At 52.3% G+C, this 25,671-nt stretch overlaps 1 protein-coding gene and 1 long non-coding RNA gene across 4 annotated transcripts in view; one reads left to right on the top strand and one right to left on the bottom strand.

The window, feature by feature from the left end:
- Positions 1-23,465, top strand: part of RCC1L (RCC1 like) — a 35,456-nt gene extending 11,991 nt beyond the window's left edge. For all 3 annotated transcript variants that reach the window (XM_048224657.2, XM_026515945.4, XM_057314772.1), the window contains exons 2-11: positions 1,420-1,549; positions 5,752-5,880; positions 6,673-6,739; positions 7,756-7,807; positions 8,560-8,644; positions 10,692-10,873; positions 14,760-14,847; positions 15,721-15,894; positions 17,522-17,607; positions 22,749-23,465. In XM_048224657.2, the coding sequence (XP_048080614.1) occupies positions 1,420-1,549; positions 5,752-5,880; positions 6,673-6,739; positions 7,756-7,807; positions 8,560-8,644; positions 10,692-10,873; positions 14,760-14,847; positions 15,721-15,894; positions 17,522-17,607; positions 22,749-22,826 (1,071 nt within the window). In that variant the 3' untranslated portion in view covers positions 22,827-23,465. The remainder of the gene's footprint in view (positions 1-1,419; positions 1,550-5,751; positions 5,881-6,672; positions 6,740-7,755; positions 7,808-8,559; positions 8,645-10,691; positions 10,874-14,759; positions 14,848-15,720; positions 15,895-17,521; positions 17,608-22,748) is intronic.
- LOC125283409 (uncharacterized) lies at positions 12,703-15,817 on the bottom strand. Its single transcript, XR_007191251.1, has 3 exons — positions 14,680-15,817; positions 14,543-14,589; positions 12,703-13,741 (listed from the first exon to the last, which is right to left on the bottom strand). It is a non-coding gene; the product is annotated as an uncharacterized LOC125283409 (long non-coding RNA).
- Positions 23,466-25,671: the final 2,206 nt, after the last annotated feature.

Here is a 25,671-nt window from a genome sequence, read left to right as displayed (position 1 = left end):
AAACCCAGTGATACAATTTTATAGTTATTATTTTTCTCAGTTGTGTTTTGAGTCATTTAAGAGACAAAAAACTCATAAAATATCCATGCAGTGTTTTCTAGTTACCTTTATAATTACTTTAGCTGGTGCTCTTCGTTTCTTCTGTTTTTTTTTGTTTGTTTTTTGTTTTGTTTTGTTTTTAAGTTACCATTTGCTGTCATTTCCTTTTAGCCTGAGGGACTCCTTCAGTACTTGTCAAGGCAGGTTTGCCGAATTGTTTATTTCTTTGGGAAGGTCTTTATTTCTTTTCTTTTAAGGATAGCTTTTTTTTTTTTAAGGTTTTATTTATTTGACAGAGAGAGAGACAGCCAGCTAGAGAGGGAACACCAGCAGGGAGAGTGGGAGAGGAAGAAGCAGGCTCCCAGCAGAGCAGGAAGCCCAATGTGGGGCTCGATCCCAGGACCCTGGGATCATGCCCTGAGCCGAAGGCGGACGCTTAAGGACTGAGCCACCCAGGCGTCCCATTAAGGATAGCTTTGCTGCTTACAGAATTAATTCTCGGTGGACAGTTTTTATCTTTTCAGCACTTTGAATATGTCATTCTGGTTTCTGGTCTCCCTTGTTTCTGATGAGTACTTAGCTATTAATCTTATTGTTGTTCTCCTGTCCTTGATGAGTCCCATTTTCTTTTGATACTTTCAAGATTTTCTCCTTAACAGTTTAACTGATTTGTTGAGTAACTTTGATCTGTAGATTTATGTTGTTCATAAAATTTGTTAAGTTTTCTGCCATTATTTTAAGGATTTTTTTCCTGCCCTTTCTCTCTTGCACTCCTGGGGCTCTCATTACATAGATGTTGATACACTGGATATTGTCTAATAGGTCATAGGTCTCTGAATCATTATTCTTTTTCTTTTTTTTCCCCTGTTCTTTAGAATGAATAATTTCAATTGATATTTCTTCGGGTTAACTGCTTCTTTCTTCTGGCATCTCAAATTTGCTCCTGCACCTGTTAGTGAATTCTTTTATTTTGGTTACTGTACTTTACAACTCTAGAAATTCCATTTAGCTTTTTAATGTTTTTTTTTTCTTCTGTATTCAAATTCCATAGTTGTGAAGTCATTGTTGTCATATTTTCCTTTAGTTCTCTATACATTTAATTTTTTAAAGAGTTTATCTATTTGTCAGAGAGAGAGCACAAGCAGGGGGAGCGGCAGGCAGAAGGAGAAGCAGGCTCCCCGCCGAGCAGGGAGCCTGACTTGGGGCTCAATCCCAGGACCCTGAGACCATGACCTGAGCTGAAGGCAGATGCTTAACCGACTGAGCTCCCCAGGCACCCCAATACCATGTGTTCTTTGATTGGGCAAGCAACCTGTCATTTATTGCGGAGAAAACTTAATAATACAAATCATTTCATGCTTTATGGGAACTCTTTTTCAGATTTCATCTGCTGCCTGTGGCTATGGATTCACATTGTTATCCTCTAAAACCAAGGATGTGACGAAAGTTTGGGGTATGGGGCTCAACAAAGATTCCCAGCTGGGATTTCACAGGAGCCGTAAAGATAAAAGTGAGTGTGCTCACCATGACTTCTCTGTGCTGCGAGTGGTCTGAGGGGGCTCCCTTTTGTTTTCAGGACTATGATGACGTAAACCAGACTGGCACAATAGTTGGATAGATGGAGTCTTACACGGATGTTATCTGGACTAGATTTGTTTGTCAGCCTCTTTGGTAATAACACTGAACCTTTAGGCAAAAGAGTTTTTGCTGATAAGTAAAGATGTTCCTCTTGGGGCGCCTGGGTGGCTCAGTAGTTAAGTGTCTGCCTTCGGCCCAGGGTGTGATCCCAGGGTCCTGGGATCGAGCCCTGCATCAGGCTCCCTACTCTGCTGGGAGCCTGCTTCTTCCTCTCCCACTCCCCCTTCATGTGTTCCCTCTCTGGCTGGCTGTCTCTCTCTCTGTCAAATAAATAAATAAAATCTTAAAAAAAAAAAAAAGATGTTCCTCTTATTGTGCCTGATTTATAATTTTTTTTAAAAGATGTTATTTATTTGAGAGAGAGAAAGAGAGAAAGAGTGTGTGTGGAGGGAGAGAGAGAATCCCAAAGCAGTCTCCATACTGATCATGGAGCCTGATGTGGGGCTTGATCCCAGGACCCTGAAATGATGACCCAAACTGAAATCAAGAGTCAGATGCTTGACTGTCCAAGCCACCCAGGCACCTCACCTGATTTATAAATTAAACTTTATCATAGATAGGTATGTATAGGAAAAAATATAGTGTATATGGGGTTTGGTACTATGTGTAGTTTCAAGCATCCTTTGGGGGGCTTGGAATGTATCCCACATGGATAAGGGGGGATGCTGTAGTGGACAGTCCCTTTACTGTCTGGATAAACCTTTCCATTTTTTCCTTGTTTCCTAATTCATGTGCAAATACATTTTTGCACAGTTTTGATGAGTGTGTATTTTCTGCCTTCTTTCACTTAATTTTATATCAAATTTCTTTTATAAGTCAGTACTGAAATTTCTATTAGCTGTAAGATGCCACCTTGTGTTTGTTATACCTTTTACTGGGAGCACGTTTAGGCACACACAGAGAAATGGACAGAGTCGTGTAAGGCATGCCAGCTTCAGTTACCAACTCAGCTAGTTTTGTTTTGTTTATTTCCTGTACCTTCCCCTCAATAATTTGAAGCAACTCCCAACATTATTAATTTCGTTAGTAATTATTTCAGTACGTATCTAAAAAAATAAGGACCTTGGGGCTCCTGGGTGGCTCATTCAGTTGAGCATCTACCATTGGCTCAGGTCATGATCCCAGGATCCCGGCATCGAGTCCCGCATCGGGCTCCCTGCAGATCGGAGAGCCTGCTTCTCCCTTCCCTCTGCCTGCTGCTCTGCCTACTTGTGCTCTCTCACCTTCTCTCTCAAATAAATAAATAAAATCTAAAAAAAAAAAAAAAGGACATTAAAAGAAAGTAAATGCAGCACCATTTTCACGCCTAAAAATAATGAACAGTATAATCCCTTTAGGTTACCAAACATCCAGTCAATGTTCACATTGTCAGCTATCTCATAAATGTCATTAGATTTTTATTTTTATTTTTTAAAATTTGTTTGAATCAGTATCCAGATAAGGTCCAGATGTTGCAATCAGTTGATAAGATTTTTATTTTTATTATTTTTTTAAAGTAGGTTCCCCACCCAACGTGGGGCTTGAACTCAGGACCCTGAGATCAAGAGTCACGTGCTCTACTGACTGGGCCAGCCAGGCGCCCCAGTTGATAAGACCTTTAAGTCTTTTTAATCTTTTTTTCTTGAAGTTTATTTACTGAAGAAATTACATTGGCAACCAACTCAGCCAACTGTATTTGTGAAACAAAGAAATAAAGGCTTACTTTCTTTAAAAAGAAAAGAAAAGAGAAGAGGGACACCTGGCTGGTTCAGTTGGTGAAGTGTATGACTCTTGATCTCGGTACTGTAGGTTCGAGTCCTAGAGTGGGTGTAGAGATTACCTAAAAATAAAATCTTTAAAAAACTTAAATCATATTGTTTATTTTATAGAATTCTCCAGTCTGGAGTTTGCTGTGGTTCCATTTAACATGATCCTCTGTATTTCCTGATTAGCTGTATTACAGCCAGATTCCCCTTAAACGATACGCACTTACTGTTTCCCAGGCCCTTAGGCGTCTATGCAGGTAGTCATGGGGTATGTATATGCTAACGACATTGTCCAGTTGCTTTGATTTTGCCTAGAATTACAGCATCTCAACGTGATAAAGCAGTTATTCCATGCTGATTAAAAGCTGTCTCTGGAAATTCTGTAAGTCGCTAATGAATACAAGTGAGCAAGTGTATTATTGTAATGGTAATAAAGCCATTTTTTGGTAGAGTCTGTAAACGTGGGACCCATAGGAGAAAAAAAACGCAGGAGTAGTTAGTGGCGGGTAGGTTGAGAACTAATGCACTTGTGAATCTTCTTCCAACAGTACAAATACTAAAAGCTCTTTGTTTAAAACCTACAAGGGGAATTCCCCACATAGACCGTTCTGGTTTTTCCAGCAGGATTGTAAAGAACAATAAGGTTTTTCTGGGGGCATCTGGGTGGCTCAGTCGGTTAAGCGTCTGCCTTCAGCTGAGGTCATGATCCCGGGATCCTGGGATCGAGTCCTGCATCGGGCTCCCTGGTCAGTGGGGAGTCTGCTTGTCCCTCTTCCTCTGCCCTTCCCCCCAGCTTGTTCTCTGTCTGTCTGTCTGTCTCTCTCTCTCTCATAAATATTTGACAGAGAGGGAGCACAAGCAGGGGGAGTAGGAGAGGGAGAAGCAGGCTTCCTGCTGAGCAGGGAGCCCGATGCGGGGCTCGATCCCAGGACCCCGGGATTATAACCTCAGCTGAAGGCAGACTCTTAAGAACTGAGCCACCCAGTCGCCCCTAAATAAAATCTTTAAGAAAGAAAATAAGGTTCTTCTGTAGAGTGACTTCTAAAAAACTTTCTCCCTTACTTGCTTATTTAAAAATTAAAAATTTCAGGGGCGCCTGGGTGGCATAGTCGTTGAGCGTCTGCCTTCGGCTTGGGGCGTGATCCCAGCGTTCTGGGATCGAGCCCCATATCAGGCTCCTCTGCTAGGAGCCTGCTTCTTCCTCTCCCACTCCCCCTACTTGTGTTCCCTCTCTTGCTGGCTGTCTCTCTCTGTCAAATAAATAAATAAAATCTTAAAAAAAATAAGTAAAAAAAAATTAAAAATTTCAGGGGTGCCTGGGTGGCTCAGTTGGTGGAGTGTGCAACTCCAGGATCTCAGGGTCATGAGTTCGAGTTCCACATTGGGTCAGAGCTTACTGTAATTAATTAACGAATTAATTAATTAAGAAAAGTTTAATTTTAAAGATTTTATTTTTTAAGCAATCTCTACTATCCACATGGGGCTCAAACTCATGACCCTGAGATCAAGGGTCTCATACTCTACCAGCCAAGCCAGCCAGGTGCCCCTAAAATTTTCTTTTTTTTCTAAAATTTCTTTCAAGAGAGCATATTTGTGTACTTCAGAGTCCTACAGGTGCAGTAGAACATACGGTGAAAAGGCTGGTTTCTGCCCCTGTCCTCCCAGCCACACAGTTTTTCTCCCTGAAGACAACCTGTGTTAACAGTTTCCAGTTTCTCCTGGAGAGATGTAATGCGTGTGCAAGCAGATGCTTCTACGGATTCCTTCCCCCACTTTCTTTTTTTTTTTTTTTTAAGATTTTATTATTTATTTGACAGAGATAGAGACAGCCAGCGAGAGAGGGAACACACGCAGGGGGAGTGGGAGAGGAAGAGGCAGGCTCATAGTGGAGGAGCCTGATGTGGGGCTCGATCCCACAACGCCAGGATCACGCCGTGAGCCGAAGGCAGACGCTTAACCGCTGTGCCACCCAGGCGCCCCTTTCCCCCACTTTCTAATATAAGCGGTATTGTACAATATATGCTGCCCTTCGCTTTACTGAGAAATGTAAATGTGGTCTTACAGGAGGAAAATGCCTTTACTCTCCTTAGGTGCAAATGGCTTTAACTGACACAGGAAGGCCCACAGGAGGCAGTGCGGTGCAGCGGGTCCAGACCTTGGGCCTGCGCTTCTTGTCTTAGTTCTGCCACTAGCTTATGTGCCTTGACGGGTCACTCTGATCTCCGACTGTGGGGCGGTGTGGCGGTCGGGCAGCATGATGTCTACCGTCAGGAATGCTGTGACTTTCCATCAGTGTGACGCACCATGAACCTGCTTGATCTTCTTTCAGCCCGGGGATACGAGTATGTTCTGGAGCCCTCGCCCGTGCCGTTGCCTCTGGACAGACCTCAGGAGACACGGGTGCTGCAGGTGTCCTGCGGCAGAGCCCACTCTCTCATCCTGACAGACCGCGAAGGAGGTGAGCTGGCCTGTTGCAGGTTCACGGAGGAATGGGGGAACCACTTTCTTGCCCTTGGGTTGAAACTGGTTTGTTTGGTGGAACCACATGTGATTAGTGAGGCTCCTGGCACTTCCCGAGCTCCAGGTCACCATATTGGGCAGATCCTGCCAGCCCTTTTATGTTCTCTGCTCTGTGTGATTCCTAGAAAGCCTCAGGTATTTAGAAAGGTACCAGTGCACAGCAGGCCGCCTTAGCGAGGCCTCCCACTCGCTTTGCGGGGAAGTCACTGAGCCGGGCTATGCGTGTAGACGGCGTTTTCTGTTGCACCGAAAGGAGCCTGTTCGCCAGCGCTTCTTTCAGCTGGTGGGCTTCCAGAGTCCAGATAACACGGACTCTCTCCCGAAGAGCGATTGTTTCTAGGGAAAGGCTGTCTTGCCTAAGTTTCCAATTTCATTTTCCAGCTAAGCGTGCTTTGTGGGGAAAAGGCAAAGGTGGTGTTCAGGAACTCTTTCAAGAGGAGCTTTGGCGTGGAGGGCAGCCTCTAGTGACAGGTGCAGGGAGTGGGGGTGGGGCTCACCTCGGAACGTGGAATTCTCGAGAGGTGGAACGAGGGAAGGGGAAGGCAGAGGGGCCCGTCAAGGTGGCCCAGGTTGTTGCTGCAGGGCCAGACCCCAGCATGCCTGTGGGTGTGCCTGCAAAGGCTGGGGGTGTCAGAGAAGGAAACCGGGCACTTAGGGTGAGTGGTTGGACAACCCCCTTGCAGTCCTGAAAACCTGCAGAGCTGATTTCACGGGTGGTGTTACTCTTCAGTCTTCAGCATGGGAAACAACTCTTACGGGCAGTGCGGAAGAAGCGTGGTCGAAAATGAAATTTACAGGTGAGTTCCCCAAAGGACTTCCCCAAATCGTGCTAAGCATTTAACATTTCTCGTGTGGTTACTGAGTGATAGACCCACAGAGCAGGAAATGACAGGCTTCCCCCTGCTTGAGAGGGATGGTGAGAAGTCACTGGAAAGCTGTGGAGGGTATTGTTCCGTTGCGGGGTGAGCTCCGTACGGTAGCTTGGTGGAAGGGAGGGCGGTGGAGCATTGATTGTGGTGCGAAGAACTTCTTTTTAATTAGTTTTTTATTTTTACCAAATTGATGAACTTTAAAAATTCCTCTCTGTTCCATTCTTATTTATTTCAGTCTTTTTTCTTTCAAGATTTTCTTTTTACGTCATCTCTACGTCCAACGTGGGGCTCAAACTCACAGCCCCAGGATCAAGAGTTGCACACTCTACCCATTGAGCCAGACCCTTTTTATTTTGGTCTTTAAAAAAATTCCCCTCTCCTTCCTCACGTTATGTTGTTGGGCGAAAAACTAGTCTCACCTCTGGCAGCATATTAAAATCACCAAAAGGGGGGATACCTGGGTGACTCAGTTGGTTAAGCGTCTGCCTTCGGCTCAGGTCATGATCCCGGGGTCCTGGGATTCAGTCCCACATCGGGCTCCTTGCTCAGCGGAGAGCCTGCTTCTCCCTCTGCCGCTCCCTCTGGTTGTGCTCTCTCTCTCTGACAAATAAATAAATAAACTCGTCAAAAAAAAATCAAAGGGGGGGGCACCTGGTTGGCTCAGTCCATACAGTGTGTGACTCTTGATCTTGGGGTGTAAGTTTGAGCCCCAGGTTGGGCATGGAGCCTATTTAAAAAAAAAAAATCACCAAAGGGCTGTTGTTTTATTTTATTCTCATGCGTAGGCCTACCTCTGCCCTATGTTTGACCTTGAGAGTTTCCCTAACAGTTACTGTGTGCATGTGGGGGCCGTCAGTTAGGGGTGACGGGTTGGGGCAGAACCACACAGTGCCTGCTGTGACCATATCTCTTGCTTCTCCCTATATTGCTGCTGGCTGCAGCGAAAGTCACAGAGTCAATAGAATGCAGGACTTCGATGGACAGGTGGTCCAGGTAAGAGACACATGCTGAGAGCCACTCATCCAGCCTCTCGGGGATGCTTTTGCAGGGGTGAAAGGTGGGGGGGGGGTGACGGCAAATGGGTTCAGCCAATTATTTGAATTAATAAATTATTTTCGTAAAAACTATTGCCTGCCTCCTGTAGGTCAGGAGGGTATTGGTTTCCACTAGGTTACGAGGGTACAGAGTTTAATAAGGTTTGAGGGGCTAACACTCTTAAGGGGGAGGCATAGGTTAAGCTAGCTGTGTGTGTCCCAGGCTGGCGCTATCTTGCTCACCATTTTATTTCCATCCCCAGTACAGAGACTGGTACATGGTCAGTACTTACAATAAATACTTAAATACATAAGCAGGTGCTTACAGGAAGGGCCCTGGGAGCACAGAAGGAGAATTGTTAAGTCTCCCAGGGGTGGCAGAGGAGTGTATCAGATAGACCAGGGCTGGGTGGTAGGAAAGGTGTTATGGCAGAAGGAGGGGGCTGCCTGAGGGCTTGGCAGGGTAGGTGGGGAGCTAGTACCGAAGAGTGGAGGCCAGTAGGGAGGCGGAGGAGGTGACGGGGAGGAGAAAGGCTTACAGAGGAGGGGGCCGAGCAGGAATAAGATGTGAAGGCCATGTGGGGCAGCCCGCCTGGGCCCAGCCAGCTCGCTGCTCGGGGTGGTAGGGAGTGTGGTGAGCTTTAGGTCCGTCGACCAGGACACTGGGCGTCCAAGGACTTCTCATCAGCCTCACCTCTGTTCATCTGACAGGTGGTTTGTGGCCAGGATCATAGCCTGTTCCTGACAGACAAAGGAGAAGTCTACTCTTGTGGCTGGGGTGCCGACGGGCAAACAGGTAGTGGGCCTTTCGCCCCTGGGGACGGTGCACTAGGGAGCTGGGAGCTGTAGGGCTCTGGTGGGCGAGTGCCCACCTTCCTTAGACTCTTCCCTCTCTTCCCACCCTAGTCAGTCTGTCCTGCCTCATTCCCCTCACCCCGGCACCCATGGCAACCAGCCCATAAAGCGTTGGGTAGAGGATTCTAGCCGCCCCTCAACAAACAGGTTCACAAAGGCCATCTAAAGGGAGCTCGATTTGAACTGTTTTGAGGAGAATGTGATTAAGGGCAGGAGGGATGAGGGATAAACTTTATTAACCTTGCTTACTTAATCCTTTTGTTTTTTGATATTTGTCTGAAGGGAGGGCCTTTAAATTTAAGACTTAAATCTTGTATAAACTCTCCCTAATACCACTACCACATGAGATCACCATTGTTCGCTGTCTCATGTTTCCTCCCCGTTCTTGTTCATACGTGTATGCTTTTTATATTGTAATAATAGCATAGGCGTGATTTTATATGCTTGTTTTCTCTTTTAAATTTTGTTGGTACAGTTTTCACAGTTGTGGTTTTTAGTAATTTGTATGATACAGCATCAAGCTAATTTACCATAAGCTAAGTGAATCACTGTTTATCAAATAATCAGTTAGTCATTACCCTGTTGTCAGGAGGTACACTTTTGGGGGGGGGGCGGGGGGCAACCACACTTGGTCATTGAAGATATTATGATATTGATCATGTATACATATACTTTTTCTTTTTTGGGATTGTTGGCGTCGGATAAATTCCAGGAGTGGGTCAGATGATTAGAATATTTTTGTGTTTTCAGCATGTATTGTTGAGTTGCTTTCTAAAACTTTTATCAGTTCGTACTGTCCTTAGCAAGGTACAGAAGTACCACGGTGGCCATATCCTCTCCAGCAACGAATATTGTCAATTTAAGTGTGCTGATTTCATCCCTGTGTCAGGTTTTTTTATGTGGATTTCTTTGGTATCTGTAAAGTTGAAGCCTCTCTTTATTTTTAAAATCGAGCTGTCGGTCATTTTGAAAAAAAATAAGAAATTGTTGGTAGATACCTCCCGACAGCACAGATAGGAATAAGGTGAGACGTGAAAGCCCCACTTGCTGGAGAGAACCGTGGTTAACAGTCTCCCGGTGCCATTGCAGAAACAAGCTGTCATAGGTGACCCTTTCTCTGGCCTCCCTGCCCTTGCTTGCTGGGCTTGGCGTCCAGCACCGCAGGCCCCCTGCCGTCAGTTCCTGGAGCGGGCCTCCTCTTGCAGCCACAGGGCCTTGGCACGAGCCAACCCTTCCTTAATGTGTTGAGTAACTTTCGACCGTGGGCTCCTATTTCATTGAATTGAACTTGCGGAAACTAGAAGGGCCTAAACGGAGATGCTTTCCTCCAGAGAGGATTCAGGTTTGCTTTTGCCTGTTGCTAAGGGGTGCTGCGTGTCTGACGCTGCCCTGGGCCCCGTTGTGGAAGCCTGGCTTAAAACGGGAGTCTGGGGTGTGCATTTTGCCTTGGTCTGCTGCCCAGGGCTCTCGTCCATCACAGTGCAGATGGTGACATTTGTCCCGATAGCCTCTGGCCGGCCCTGCCTTTTGCCCTGTTCACCGTCTGCCACGCCAGTGGGCCAGTTTCGGCTTACTGTTATTTTCGGGAGGGGCGTGGGGGGTTGGGTTGGGATGGCTTCTGGAAGATTTCCTTTATTTTCTGGTAAGGCCAATGGTGTATTAGCAATCGCTTGCTGCAACATTCCCCATGTGTATTCTTACAGGGTCCACTGGCCTCATTGTGTCGTGCTGTTCTGTCTCGTAAACGTTCCTAACTTGAATCAGACTTAGAAAGTCTCCAGGGTTTTAGAAATAAACGATCACTCTTCTGTTTCTTCCTCCTCTGAGAGAGCATGGAGAAGGAAGTCGTGGAGAAGCAGAGGGGCAGATTAGCATTGGCGAGCTGATACTTGTAAAGCGTTTAAAACTGCGCTCGGCACCTGGGAAGCCTGTGGAAGTGTCTGCTCCGGGAGTCAGTAACTGGGAGTAACGCTTGGCCGTTGTGGCAGGTCTGGGTCACTACAATATCACCAGCACGCCCACAAAGCTGGGCGGGGACCTGGCCGGAGTGAACATCGTGCAGGTGGCCACCTACGGTGACTGCTGCCTGGCCGTGTCTGCCGAGGGCGGCCTCTTCGGTTGGGGGAACTCGGAGTACCTGCAGCTGGCCGCCGTCACCGACTCCACTCAGGTACGGGGTCGCCCACAGCCCGGGCTGGGAGGGTTGGAAATCCAGAGGGCTAAGGGCGTTGAGAAGAGGTTTTTTGGGGGTGCCTGGGCGGCTCAGTTGGTCCAGTGTCCGACTCTTGATTGCAGCTCATGTCACGGTCTCAGGGTCGTGGGACTGAGCCCCACGTTGGGCTCCGTGCTCTGTTGGGAGTCTGCTGGAGATTCTTTTCCCTCTCCCTCTGCCCCTCCCCTGTTGGTGTGTGTGTGCGCGTGCGTGTGTGCTGCTTTCTCCCTCTCTCACTCTCAAATAAGAGCTTCTTCAGTAACGTGTGACGTAGAAATTGCTTTTTAGTCCCGACCATCCGTAAGACTGCTTCTTAGCCATCTTGTCAGAGTCTGGAACAAAAGCTGGGGTTCAAAGTCATGGTGATTGAGCCTTTGATGCGATAGTCCCGGTTTAGGGCAGGCTGTTGGGTGCGCCTTGCGCCCTGTCTCAGTCTGAAAAGAGTATGAGGCTGTTTAGGGCCCGTGGCGTCCCCATGTGCTTTCTGTTGCAGTGTAACATGCGTGCCACGTAAAGCACGCAGATCACAAGTGTGCACCTGGATGAGGACACCCGTGCCCCACCCCCCACCCCCCAAGCAGTGGGACACGCACAATACTTCAGAAGCCCTTGCCTGTGGCCTCTCTGTCACTGCCCCCGCCTTCTCACCGAAGGGAGCCACCATCAGTAAAATACAGGATTTTAAACATGAAGGGGAATTGCAAATAAAAACAAAAAGTAGGGCTCACTGCATGTGATGAATCTCTGTTATCTCTCACCTGCATTCAACAGTTCTCAACTAATGGCCTATGTGAAAAAACAGACAAAACCAAAAAATCCCCCCCAAAAACCTGAGACATAATTCACCATTTACAAGTGTAGAATTTAGTGGGTTTTAGTGTAGTCACAAGTTGTGCAGTCATCTAATTCCAGAACATTTTCTTTACCTTCCTCTCCCCCACAAAAAACAATTCCATACCCCTAATGGCCAGTTTTTGTTGCTATCTGCCTCTCTGCCCTGGGTTTTTTTTTTGTTTTGTTTTGTTTTTTTGAGAAGGAGAGAGCATGCGCATGGGCAGGGAGGGCAGAGGGGGAAAGAAAGAATCTCAAGCAGGCTCCATTCAGAATGTGGAGCATGACGCCGGGCTCGATCTCACGACCCTGAGACACTCAGCCGACTGAGCCACCCAGGCGCCCCTGCCCTGGATTATTTTGCAGTAAATCCCAGATGTCATATTTTATCCATAAAAGTTTCCATATGTATCTCTAAAAGATAAGGACTGTTTAAAAAATATACTTTATTCCTTAATACCTTCAGACTTCTGACCATATACAGAGGATTTTAAATGTTTTTTTTTTTTTTTTAAGATTTATTTATTCCTTTTAGAGAGAGCACAAGTGGGAGGGGCAGAGGGAGAGAGGGAGAGAGAATCTCAAGCAGACTCCTCGCTGTGCATGGAGCCTGAAATGGGGCTCCATCCCAAGACCCTGAGATCACGACCTGAGCCGAAACTGAGAGTTGGTCGCTTAACTGACTGTGCCACCCAGGTGCCCCTTAGATACGTGTTAATAAAGAGATCAGCCCAGAGGGAAGCTGAAGGTCAGCACACAAGATGAGAAGTATTCCCTGTGGTCCGGCCCGTGCCTAGAAGCCCAGACACGGTTCTGAGCTTCCTAGTAACCAAAGCAGAGAAGAAAACATGCCCATTTACATGATTCATTCTTTCTTTTTTGTTTTTTGACTCATTGTTTCTGTAAGATAAACAATAACCTGTTCAGGAAAATTGTTGCTCTTCCTGCTCCCAAGTCCTGAGAACAATGTCTCCCACGGCCTTCCTGTGACTGACAGACAGATCCAGGGTCGTGGTGCTGTTCCCACTGCATAACAAATGACCCCAACACTTGGTGGTTTTACCCAACACACATTTATTATTCCACTGTTTCTGTGGGTCAGGAATCCAGGGGTGGCTTAGCCGGGTCTTCCGGCCCTGGGCCCTTGAAGGCTGCAATCATCTTAGGGTTCAGCGGGCAAAGGCTCCGCTTCCAGGACCACCCGGTGGTTGTTGGCGGGACGCAGGTCCTCGTGGACTGTTGGACTGGAGCCCCAGTTCCTCGCTGGTGGTGAGCCAGCTACGAGCTGTTGGCCCAGCCTTCCTTGGTTCCTGGCCACGTAGGCTTCTCCATGTGGCAGCTCCCAACATGGCAGCTGGCTTCATCAGAGCAAGCAAACGAGAGAGCGAGAGAGAGTGCCAGCGAGACGGAAGCCAGCGTTTTATCATTTAATCTTGGCAGTGACCTCCTCTGGCTTTCACTGGCATTCTGCTCCTTGGGAGCCGGTCACGCGGTCTGGCCCCACACCAGGGCGGGGGGCCACGTGGTCGTGACTAGCAGGTGGTGGGGATCATGGGGACCATCTTAGGAGCAGCCCACTGTAGCCGTGACTCTTGACCGTAGCCCGAGCCTCGTCCCGTCTCGGGCAACAGTGGTGTGTTTCCGGCGACTCTGTGCTAGAGCGTGTCTCGGCGCTTACTGAGGGCATCATGCCAGATCAGTCAGGTAAAGATGCTCTGACAGCCTCGCCTCATCCAGGTGGACCTTTTCTGGATCAGTGAGCCCCCCGATTCCTTCTGAGTCAACTTAGGGACTGTTATCCTCCAGCTGCCCCTGTTCAAAAGTGTATCTGTAAAGATTCATGGCCGTCACTGCAGCACTTAAAATCTTTCTTTCCAGAGTTATTCCTCAGTAGAGGTGCCAAGACCAAATCCCGCCGGAAAGCTAAGTTGGCCACACTTCATCCTCCAAACCCCTGACCCTCGTGTCTCTCATTCTCGGCAGCAGATCTGGCCCCTGATTCATAGAGAAAACATATGCTATCAGATGCAAGTGACCTCAGTTTCCCACTCTGAGTCCTCCACCCTCCAACGCTTCCTGGCGATGCCGATTCTCCTCCCTACGTCCCAGGGCCAATCTCCTCCTGCCTTCGTGGGAGCTCTCCGCCATGTGCTGGGCCTTCTTCCCCTTCTCCATTGATCCCTCCCCGTCTGTCCTTCCACCTGACCCATGCAGCCTCCACCGGCAGATGCCCTGTGTGGGCTTCCCACTCTCCACCCAGACTGCTCTTCGGGGTCCACACATCTGTATCCCCAGACATTTCCACTTGGCCGTCTCTGGGTGCAGTGAACGGGGCATCCCCCACACGCCGGTCCTCCACGGTGTCCCAGGTCCCCTCATGTTGCCTCTGGAAACCATGCCCCTCCTTTTCTTAGGACCCCTGCTGGCTCCCCGTTATGCTCAGGAGAAAGACCAATTCCTGGCCCACAACCTTGTGCCGATGTGGTCTCCATATCCCCCCTCATCCCTCTACTTCAGTCTCTCTGACCTTGTTCAGACTCCCTAAAGGTGGCCTGCTCGCCCCTTTCCCAGTGTGCCTGCCAGCTCTGCTCCTGGGGATGTCCTCTCTCCCCTTGCCGAGTTACGCCTGCTCGTCCTTCAGATCCCAGGATAAAATGAAGCCTTCCAGGTCCTTCCCTGACTGTCCTCCCTGCAAACCAGATCAGGTTCCCCAACATTCATTCTCAGAGACCCTGGACCCTCCTTCGTTGCATTCCGCACAAATTAATTTTGGGTTAGTTTTGGCTGACCTCTTACCTTTTCCACCGGACTCTGCTCTGAGAGAAGGACCAGGTCGCTTCCTCCTGTTGAATTCCCAGTACCCCGTTAGATGTTTTACGTACGTTAGACATTCAGGAAATACTTGTAGATTGAATGAACGAACTGGGACTTACCTGCTTTGTACACGAGACAGAGCGTTTCTGAGTTCTCGCTGGTTTGTCTTCCTAACAGTGTGGCTCTGGTTTTGATTCAGGTGAACGTCCCCCGGTGCTTACCCTTCTCAGGGCTGGGGAAGGTGAAGCAGGCCGCGTGCGGTGGTACGGGCTGTGCCGTGTTAAATGGTGAGACCCCCCCTGCGGGCAGTTCATGGGGACGCTGTTAGGTGGGTTGGATGGGGGGCGGCTCAGGGTCCCCTGGAGTCATGGCTGCGGACCTCAGCCCGAGGGAGGGAAGGGAGCGTGGCTGTGGGAAAGTCTAGTTTGCCTGGGCTCAGTTTTGTAGACGGTGAGGGTAATGTTCTTGACAGAATGATAATAACCGTGATTCAGACGTAGACAGCTAGACAGCAACAGTACTAAGTCCTTCTGAGCTCTGTAACAGTAGCTGACCTCTGGAGTCAGCTCCTCCCTCTCCCTGTGCCTGGGCTGGAGACGCAGCCCTGCCCTCCCCAGGGAGCCTGGCCAGAAGACACAAGACAGAAGAGCCGTCGGGCTTGGATACCGAGGCTCGTGCCCTGGGGATTAAACGTCTGGTGTGGCCAAGGAGCATTAAACCTTCCGTGACCAAAATAATCATTTCTGAGACTTTTAGGAATCTGGCCAGAGGTGGGTTGTGTAGTTGGCTTGCTCTCCCGATCGGCGTGACACGCAAAACATCTGTGTGGGAAAAACTGTCCTGAGCCCCCCCTGTGGCTCACCGGGCTTCTGGGTGACTGATGACCCCGGCCCGTCCCGGGTATGCTCCAGATGTGGGAGTTTGTGTCCTGAGATGGGGTAGCTGGCCAGATGCCCCCCACAAACAAGAATCAGAAAGAGGACGGAAGAAACACTATTTCAGATCTCCGTCCGTGTGTTCCCGTCAAGCAAGGAGGCGCAAAAACCCACAACAAACCATCCATGTGGGTATAGTGGGTCTTGGTGGTGCGGTCTGAATTCCCAGTGAGGGCGGCCTGCCCTTGGTTCGCCTTACTGACTGTTGTGTTTGCTCTCACGCAGGAGAAGGACAGGTTTTTGTCTGGGGCTACGGAATTCTTGGGAAAGGACCGAACCTTGTGGAAAGCGCGCTTCCAGAGGTGATCCCACCCAGCCTCTTCGGCCTGACGGAGTTCAACCCAGAAGTCCACGTTTCCCTCATCCGATGTGGCCTCAGCCACTTTGCCGCCCTGACCAGTAAGTGGCCAAGCGGGATGGAGGTTTTCACAAAGCGCTGCCAAATCACAAAGCCACAGAATACCCGTGACTCGGCAGGCGTCTGGCTGCTGTGCCTTTCTCCATTCTGTTGCTCGTTCGGTTTGCCGCTCCGTCGCTGACCTGAATAGTCAGACTGAACTAAATTCATTTCACGGTGTGATTCTCAAGTAAATTCGGGTTTCCTTGCGATCAGAAACATCTTTTCATTCCATGGGAAGGAATTGTTTTCTTTTGAAACATCTGGGCTCGGACGGTGAGTGTGGGTTGTCCAGAGTCCCAGGAGTTTTTCGAGGCCATTTTGCTCGACCCAGTAAGAATCCGTATGGCCGAATTCTGGAGGGAACAAAGATGTGTTTTCCAGGACGTCTCCGGGCTTAAGCTACGTGCAGAGTCACGTGCTTGGAAATTCCATCCGAAGTGTTCGACTAGGGTGGACTGTTTTCTGTTTGCTGTCGTGCTGTGTGGCCGCTGTGGGTCACGTTGATTTTCCCCAGGACCTGATGGCCACCCTGCAGGTGCCGGTTACCGGCCCTCAGTAGGGGGAGCGTAGAGCTGGGGTTTCTGCCCCGTCTGTGGGCCCAGCACTTGCATCCGGCCAGCTGGGGGTTGGCATTGGTTGGTTTGCCCTGCTCACGTTTTGGGCGGGGGCCAGACTGGATTGTTTGGTCGAACACATAAAATCTGAGGAGGGGAGGACCGAGAAGGATGGTGAGATCAGAGGGCTCTGACAGCCCGTAACAAAGGGCCTTCTTATTTAATCAGCCCGGATTATTGTAGTCCTGACTTCTCCCGGCTTTTCTTCTGTTCCCCGTGACCACAGCCTTTTGCCAGGAATGGGGTCTCTGTGCCAAAGAGCGCCCCCAGCTGGTGTGGACGGAAATCTGAGGGCAAGGTGGGGCTGTGGGCAGTGCCCTGCCAGGGCTGGGGGTGTCTGTCCTGCAGGTTGGCATTTCCAGGGCCGCCCTGTGGGTTCAGTCTGCCGGGCTGTCCTTCTCCTTCATGGCACTTTTTACAATTTGTAAACATCCGTTTTTACAGTGACGTTGGCTCACTTGTCTAGGTCATGCTCTTTGCCTCGCTGCAGGCCCGTGAGGACAGGGACCGTGCGTGTTCAGTCGCTGCCCTGTCCCAGCTCCTAGCACACGGACGAAGACCCAGCCGAAAGAGGCGCCGGTCACTGTGTATCTCTTGACCAAATGGTCCCGAGATACGGAAGCCAGACAAGGAATGACAGACCATCCTACTACTCACTCCTTCAGGGCATTACCCGGTCTCGAGGGGGCTCAGCTGTCAGGCTTTGAGGAGGGGGTGTGTGTAAGGGGTGAGCAAAGTGGGCTGTGTGCGGAGCCGCCTGGCCCCAGAGCACCCCATCTGTGCCAGTCCCCTTTGTGACGGACGCGGCGTGCATCTGGGCTTGGCTGTGCTTTGGTATAGGGATGATATACCTTTCCATTCAAAAGAAAGCATTAATGCCTGGTAGAAATTGAAATTGAGCATTGGGCCCTGTTGGTTCCCTGGTTCTAGAAAGCCTGTTCTCGTGACCCTCCTCCTGGAGACTTGCTCCTGGTCTAGCCCCAGCCAAACTACCATTTTTCTTTCTTTGCAGACAAAGGAGAGCTGTTCGTGTGGGGCAAGAACATCCGAGGGTGCCTGGGCATCGGCCGTCTGCAAGACCAGTATTTCCCGTGGCGGGTAAGGCTGCGCAGGGCGGGCTTGAGGGTGCACCCACGCCAGGGCCCTGGGAACGGCTCCCCCTCTCAGGTCCCGGCTGCCCCCTCCTGCCCCGCGGCTTCAGGCGAGGCCCGTCGTGATGAGGAGCCGGAGAGGGTGCCCGGCTCCGCCGGCTCTCGGCCCTCAGCTCCGTCCCGGGGCCTGCTGAGTGAGCGGCCTGGCCGAGGGTTCCCGTCCCTTGGTGCCCGAAGAAGCCTCGTCAGAGGCTGTCCATGGGCATGTGGAGCGGGGAAACAGAGGCACGCCAGCACCTCAGAGAGGAGCCGGCCGGGCGCCGAGGGGCCCCGGGAGGGAGAGATTTGAGATGACGAAGTTGGCGCTCCAGGAGCTGTTTACGGAGGCCTGTGCGGAGGAATGTTCTACAGCGAACTGAAAAGAAAGCAGGATGTTTAATATTTAGAGTGCCTTACCACAGCCACCAAAGTAAAAAATAAAAGCTTTCCTTAGGGGGAGGATGCAATTATACAAGAAAGGCTCATTTCAAAATTAAAGGGGAAAAAGGTTCTTTTCTAAATTGTAGTTTATCTTAGTGTTGTTTACTAAGTTCTCCAGAAAAAAAAAAAAACCTCTTCATATTTTTGCAAACAGAACCTACGTACGTGGTACCAGAGGTATTCTAAAAAATAAGTCTGCCATCTCTGGTCCCAGAGGCAGCCACCGGTCCTGGTTTCCTAGGTTTCCTTCCAGACATGGTCTCTGCCTCGAGAGGCGTGTGCATGTGTGTTCACATGTGTGCACACGCGTGTGCACGCACATGCTCAAGAATCTTCTTCGATGGTTGGATTTTTTTTTTTTTTAAGATTTTATTTATTTATTTGACAGAGATAGAGACAGCCAGTGAGAGAGGGAACACAAGCAGGGGGAGTGGGAGAGGAAGAAGCTGGCTCATAGCAGAGGAGCCTGATGTGGGGCTCGATCCCAGATCGCCAGGATCACGCCCTGAGCCGAAGGCAGACGCTTTAACCGCTGTGCCACCCAGGTGCCCCCCGATGGTTGGATTTTAATAGCGTGTTTTGAAATCGTGTAAAGCATTTTTAAAACCTCCTGTGAAAACGCAAAAGCCATGTATAATTTAAATAAAGTCAGGATTTGTCAAAACCCCCTGCAAGACGTTTCGAGCCACCTCAGGATTTGGGGGGCTGTTTCCCTCGGCCGCGGGCTGTCCTGGTTCCCAGTGACCCCGGCAGGCCCTGACCCCTTTATAAAAACTGGAGGTGCCGTTTCTAAGAAAACAGGTCAGAGTGAGGGCTTTCTGTTTGCTGGAGAGAAACGGTTGTGCACTGGGGCTGTGCGCGGGCTGGTCGGTGCTTGCTCGCTCGTCCCCCAAGCCCAGGATCCCCCCTTATGGGCGAGGAATGGACAGCCGCTTGGTGGACGGGGCAGGTGACGCGAGCGTCCATGATGTGCGGGTCCTGCCTGCTTTCGTGGTATTTCTCACTTCTCGCCGAGGGGAAGCTTGGTAAGCGGCAGAGCGGCTGGGTTTTGGATGCCTGACCGCTGTGCCGGGTGTGGGGGGCTCCCTACCCGCCTTCCTTTCCCCCAGATTGCAGTGACGATCAGCCATGCAGTAAGATTGGGAATCTGATCGCACTGTTTTGTCCAAATGGCCAGGGCTTGGTGGCCACTGTGGGGCCAGAAGCACCTGCTTGTCAAGGCCACTTGCTGTTGAGACCGGAGCCCCCCCCCCCCCCCGCGGACTCCTTACCAAGTGGCCCTTGGGAAGGTCGCTCCCTGCACCCTGCTGTCAGGGGGACACCCTGGGCTGTCCCCCTGACAGCTGCTCTCCTGCCGAACCGCTGTGCTCCCCCTGGCACATTGGCTGGGCCCTCCGTGCTGGTGGGGTTGGGAGGACCGGCCAGAGGGCGCCTTCTGGCATGGTGCTGAGGGCCTGGCGCTTGCCGTGCTCTGCAGGCTGGAGCTGCCAGCCTGGGCTCTGGGGAGTGGCGGTGGCAAGAACCAGGTTTGGGATCCATGGGGTTGGATTCCTTAAAGATCAGATCCATCTCGTATTGGGTCGTGGGGTCTGATTCCAGACTGTTCTCCTGCACTTTTTTTTTTTAATGACAGATGATTTTATTCTTTAAAAAATTTGTTTTTTCTTATTAATCTTTGGTGGGTGAACTGTTCTATCACCTTAGGAGTATTCCAAGAAGGAAAAGAAAAAAGAGTAAAGCCCTGTTTGAGGCTCCTGCAGCGGCACTAACTCTTCGCAGGCTCACAGAGCCCGGGCTGCTCTGCCAGTGTGCAGGCCCAGGGAGGGACGCCGCGCCCCACCCCGACTCAGACCTCTCTTTCCAGAAGCTTTCCTGCAGGTTATCCTGCCGCACACTGACACTCAGAGCTTAGAGAGGGTCAGTGAGCTCTTCAAGGCCCCTCATCTGGTGAGAGGCAGGGTCCAGAGCCAGACTCGGGTGTGCCCGACTTTGAGACTTCACCATGGTGCCCTCCTCTACGAGGGCCAGGAGCTGGAGAATCAAGTCCCCGGCAGGGCTGGGGGTGGGGAGAGGCAGGGATGTACCCCCCAGTCTATACAGGGCCCTCTGACCTTGGCGGCACTGCGGGATCAGGCCACCAGGGCAGGTGTTTGAACGGCCTTCCCCCATCACCCACCCAGCAGCGTGCTCTTTCCGGACGCGCATCTCTGCCTGTGTGAGGAGGCAGCAGAGCTGTCCTGCCTGCCGGGCGCCTCGCTTCCCAGCCATCCTCAGGATGGCCTGGGAGGCGCTCCCCCCGGCCCCCGGCCTGTAGCTGTGGCCGCTGACTTCAGGAATCGGCGGGGCAGGGGCGCTGTGCTGCCCTGTCTCACGGCCACGCAGCAGGCGGGGCTTCGACGTGAACTTGGGGCTCTGCGTGCCCACTCTGCAGCCTCTCGCCCTGCGGCCCTTGGGTCAGGACCATGTTGGCTTGGAGTCACGGGCTGGCAGACCATCTGGCTGCCCGGCCTCTTCGCATACGGTCCCGGGCCCCAGGCGGGCTGTCTGGGGGAGCGGACGTGCGGGGCCGCGAAGGAACTTGCACATGCAGCCAAGTCGGGGAGCAGCCTCTCTCCTGGGGGCGTCTGAGACCCGGTCGTGAAGAGGGACGTTCCTGAGCGGATTGCACTCAAACTTGTAAGAGCGTGTTGAGTCCTTCAGGCCAGATGAACGGTTTCCCTGTGCAGGAACCTAGTGAGTGTACATTGGTTGAGAAGAGAAACTTCACTTCACCCGGACGAGGACACAGCACACGTGGCTGAGGGCGGTCTCGTCTGGGACTCGGTTCAGAGACCGTCAGAGACGGAGAGGCCACGTGCCGGGGGAGCGGGGACCGCGGAGGCTCAGAGGCCAGCGTCAGCCACGACCGTCCTCCCAGCCAGCCGACCAGGGCCAGGTGGCTCCTCTGGCCAGAGCACTCGGGGACAAGGACAGAGATGCTTAAGTGCAGCAGCGTGGGGGCCGGGGAGCGCCGAGGGCGGCCGTGTCCCTGGGAAGGTCAATAACGCACACTCTAATGGCCCGGGGAGGTTGCTAGGAGTTCACCTGGGCCCGTGGCCGCAGAGGCAGCATGTTTCCTTCTGCTTCCATGGCCAGCCTGGAACGCGTTGTGCACCTGCAAGCCTCGGCGGTGGGCTGCGGGCACCGCTGCTCGTTTGTTCAGTGATTTCTGTGATAGGCGTCTGCTTAGGAAGGGGGGGCAGGCGTCCATTTGCCTGATGGCTGGGAGCCCTTAATGGACTTGTCTCCCCACGCTGCAGGCCCCGGGCTCAGGGGTTGCTGCTGCCGCCCCCGGGCTTTGAGGCCAGGCCATCTGGATGAGGCCTCCCCCCCTCTTTGGCTCAGCAAACTCCCCAGGCTGTTACAGATCCCCGCTGCAGCTGTCACGCTGCCCAGCAGAGCATGGCCACCAGGGGAGGGTGGCCGAATTCGGATCTGCTCCGCAGAACAGCAGCCTCAGCGTCCTGCAGGGGTCCGAGCGCGAAGCAGGGCGGGGGCACCGACTTGCCAGCTGCCCCCTGAAAAACACAGTTCTCGCCTGTGCTGCTGCCTGCCTTGAGAGCCTCTGGAAGGACTGCAGAAACCAGTTCAAAGTGGTTTCCAGTTCAGCGGGAGGGTGGGAATAAAGAGGGCAGATGCTGACAGGGTGGGGTTAAAAGGTACTTAATACCGGGGCGCCTGGTGGGCTCAGTGGGCAGAGCGTGTGACTCTTGATCTCGGGGCTGTGAGTTCGAGCCCCACAGTGGGTGCAGAGATGACTTAAAAAAGGGATTTAATACCTTTCAGTTCCTTTTCACTGCATGTCGTTTTATGATGTAGCCACGGGAGGGTCTTACCTATTGAAAATAACAATGATAGTCTAACGAGGAAGAAAAGCGCTCCTTGTCTGGGGAACCGGCCTGGCTCTGGGCACGCGGAAGTCCCGGAGTCATGGGCGCCCCGGAGCTGGCTGGGCGGCCGTCTCCCATGCCAGCCTGTAGGACAGCGACAGTCATTTTAAAGGCCAGCCGGCCAGAGCCTCCACATCGGCCTGGTGGCTGCTGGCACCTTGCGGGTTGGCCTCTCGCGTGGTGAAATACTGTCAGCATGGGTGGGCACTGTTGGCAGGACTGGCCGCAGGGCCTGTGGCCCCCTCTGTGACACAGTAGACCTCCCTCCTCGAGGGTCCGCGTCATCCGGGAACAGCCGGCCTGGAGCTGAGGCTGATGGCTCACGCGGCTGGAGATGCCGGCCGGGGCCTCCTTCCCAGAGTGGACCCCAGCCGATCCTAGCAGCCATGGCAGTGACCCCTGGGAAAGGTCATTGAGCACCTGGCTCAGGAACAGGTGTTGACCTCTGGCGGGGTCGTGCTCAGGACGGATAGCTCTGTGGGAGGTGCGGGTTCCAGCAGCCTCTCTGACGGGCAGGTAGGAAGAGTCACGTCGGCCACTGGCTGGGTGGGACGTGGGGCGACTGCACGGTCATCAGAACAGCCCTGCCGGCTGCGTGGAAGCACCCCCATCTCCAGGGGAGGGAGCCAGGGTCCGGGGAGGTGAAGTCATCCACCAAGGGGCAGAGCCAGGGTTGGGCCCCACGTTGGGCCTCCTCCAGACCATGTCCCCTCACGCTGTGCTGGGTCTTGTTTTGCAGGTGACCATGCCTGGGGAGCCCGTGGATGTGGCATGTGGTGTGGATCACATGGTGACTCTGGCCAAGTCCTTCGTCTGAAGCTCCCCCCTGACCCGCTCGAGCCCGGAACCTGGCCTCAGTACCGCTTGGACTGCTTGGCAGAGGCCCCCGGCGGGGGTTCTTGCCGGGGGTCAGAGAGGATCCGGGCCCTTCGTGACGCATGATGCTCTGTGCCAGTGTCCTTAGTGAGAACGTACTGGAAGTCCTGGGACGCAGTCCCCTCTCTGGCTGAGGGTGAGATCTGCTGCATTGACCACAGGAGGGCTGTCCTCATCAGGCCAAGCACCAGCGAGAGGGGTCCCGGCTGTGTGTCACGTCTGACCCGAGCAGCGGGGCCGGGGGAAGCTTAGCTCTGTGGCATTGCCGTTTTGTTCGTTCTTCAAGGTGGCCTGACAGAATCTAGTGACCACAGCAGAGCTCCTGGTGGGTGTGTGGGCTTCAGGGCGAGCTCAGCCTGACTGAGGGGGCTGGCCTGAGAAGCCCCCGCAGGAGTGAGCGCGAGGCCCGGTTCTTGCGCGCGGAACGCCGCCCGCCAAAGCTTGGCTGGAGGGCCAGCCTCGGGGAGGAGATTTGGAAATCGTGGCAAACATTCGAGGTAGTAACATAAACTTGGCCTTTCGTTTAAAAACATCTTTTTAAAAATCTCTTTTGAAATAAAATCTATTTTCTGCCTTTTTATTTTTGAGCACTGAAGAGGGTTTTTTTTAATCTTACTTGATCATTTAGAGATTCGCTTGCAAAAACAAGGCTTTAGATAAAGAGGCAACTGGAAGCCAGTGACAGATACTTCAGAAGACAGTCCTGCTTGGAACCGATTTTTCTGCACAGTCTCCTCCCACGGTTCAGTTGGGAGAAAATGACGAAGCCTAAAATAACTGGAAATCATGTCACCCACCGGGATCTCACTCCCTGGCTGCACCCCCTTTCTCTTATTCATTCACTCAACAGATACTGGGTGCCCCCTGCGTGCCAGCCACTGCTGATCACCCTGGGTCACTCAGGGACGACACCCCCACAAGCAGGTCCCACGTAGCTTGCGTTCTAGGAGGCGAAACACAGCTGACAAGCAAACTGGAGAGTATGCTAGATGGTTATGTGGGCCGTGGAACAGACAAAGCCGGGAAGGGGGCTGGCCGTGTGGGGGATTTGCGGTTGAAAGTGGAAGGGTCATGGCGCCTGGCTGGCTCAGTGGGTAGAGCTCAGGGTCGTGGGTTCAAGTCCCACATGGGGTGTAGAGATTACTTAAAATCTTTAGGGGGCGCCTGGATGGCTCAGTCAGTTAAGTGTCTGACTCTTGATTTCAGCTCAGGTCATGATCTCAGGGCTGTGGGATCGAACCCCGAGTCGGGCTCCATGCTGGGCACGGGGCCTGCTTGGGATTCTCATTCTCCCTCTGCCCCTCCCCCCTGCTCACGCTCGCTCTCTCAATAAAAATCTTCAGAAAAAAATAAAGTGAAACAGTCACGGAGTAGTCCTTGCTGTGAGCTGAGGCCACAGAAACCAGCCAGCTTGCCTCTGGGGGAGCAGCCCCGGGACCCCTCTTCTGGGCTCATGCTCCCTCCACTTCTTGGTGGAGAACCGGTTCTTTTGCTTGACAGCAAAGATCTCCCATAAGCTTAAGAGAGAAGTTGAAAATGATCTGCCATTTTCCTTCCCGAAACTCCTGGCTGGGCCGTGTACCCCAGGGGTGAACAGAAATCTGTTCTCAGTGCAGCAGGCGTCTTAGAGCACCCACTGATCTACGGAGAGTGAGTGCTCTGGAAGGTCAAGGTCATGCTTCTGGGTGTTCAGGAAGGAAGTGATGGTGCTGGGGAGGGTCTCTGTTGAAGGAAGGAATGGTTTTAAGCCTCCCACCCAAGATTCAGATCCAGTGACTACCTCCGTCTTGGACACAGCAACTGGGACACTAAAAGGGACGCCCTTGGATTGGTCTTAAAACCCAGGGTCTTGCAGTTGGGCTTGGTCTCCCTCACTGGCTGGAATGTGCCAGACCCTCTCCACAGTTGTTCTCTGCCCTGGTGTCTTGTCACTTCTGTCCCCCCATCCCTGACCCTCCCAGCGTCAGGCACCCGAGTCCCCATGGATGTCCTGGAGCCTGTGCGTCATCTGAAGGCCTGAGAGGGCGCTCAGTCTGCAGACCCCAGAGGGAAAAGACTTCCAAGCAGTAGAACTTGCCGAGGCTCTGGGTGGTAAGAGTGCTTCAGCCCCACGCTCATATCCTTACGTCTCCAGGGGCAGAGGTGAGGTGGGGTGGGGGTAGGGGTCGGTGGGGCCAAGTGCAGACAGGTCTTCAGCCCCGCCCTGCTCACACCTGCCTTCCGTGGAAAATACCAGAGAGGTCCAAGACCCCTTTCTTGCCGGGGCAAGGAGCCAGATGCTAGAGGCTTGTGGGAGGGACGCTGGGCAGGTGCCCTCCCTCCTGCCTCCAGGGTGTCCTGTCTGGAGGCATCAGCTCCTGGGCTTCCAGAACCAAGCAGCCCTTCCTGGGCTGGTGTGGGGGTGGTGTGACGTCCACAGCAGGGCTCCAGGCTTGGGGAAGGAGCTCTGTCCTGCTCCATCAGCCCCCCGACCCCCAGGCCCGCATCTGCCAGAGGTCTGGGGAGGAATGGTGGGCGTAGTACGTAGTAGCCGGTCTCCAAGGTGGCCCCCGAGACCCTGACCTCGAGCGGTCTCCTGTGTCAAATCAGAGCTGGGCTTTATGACCACAGTGTAGGATGGTGGGCGGTGGTGTGTGAATTCTGAAGCGTGGGAACTCCAAACCATCTTGCTTCTACCTTGGCTCCCTTGCTCTGGGGGAAGCCAGGCACCCCACTGTGAGGAAACTGAACCCCGCGGGGAGACCCACGCCGAGAGGAACAGGCTTCCTGCCAACAGCCAGGCCCAA

Source organism: Ursus arctos, unplaced genomic scaffold (genome assembly GCF_023065955.2).
Source record: "Ursus arctos isolate Adak ecotype North America unplaced genomic scaffold, UrsArc2.0 scaffold_2, whole genome shotgun sequence".
Taxonomy (NCBI): Eukaryota; Metazoa; Chordata; class Mammalia; order Carnivora; family Ursidae; genus Ursus; species Ursus arctos.
The sequence above is the reverse complement of the archived record's forward strand: the minus strand, read 5'-3'. Positions and strand labels throughout refer to the sequence as shown.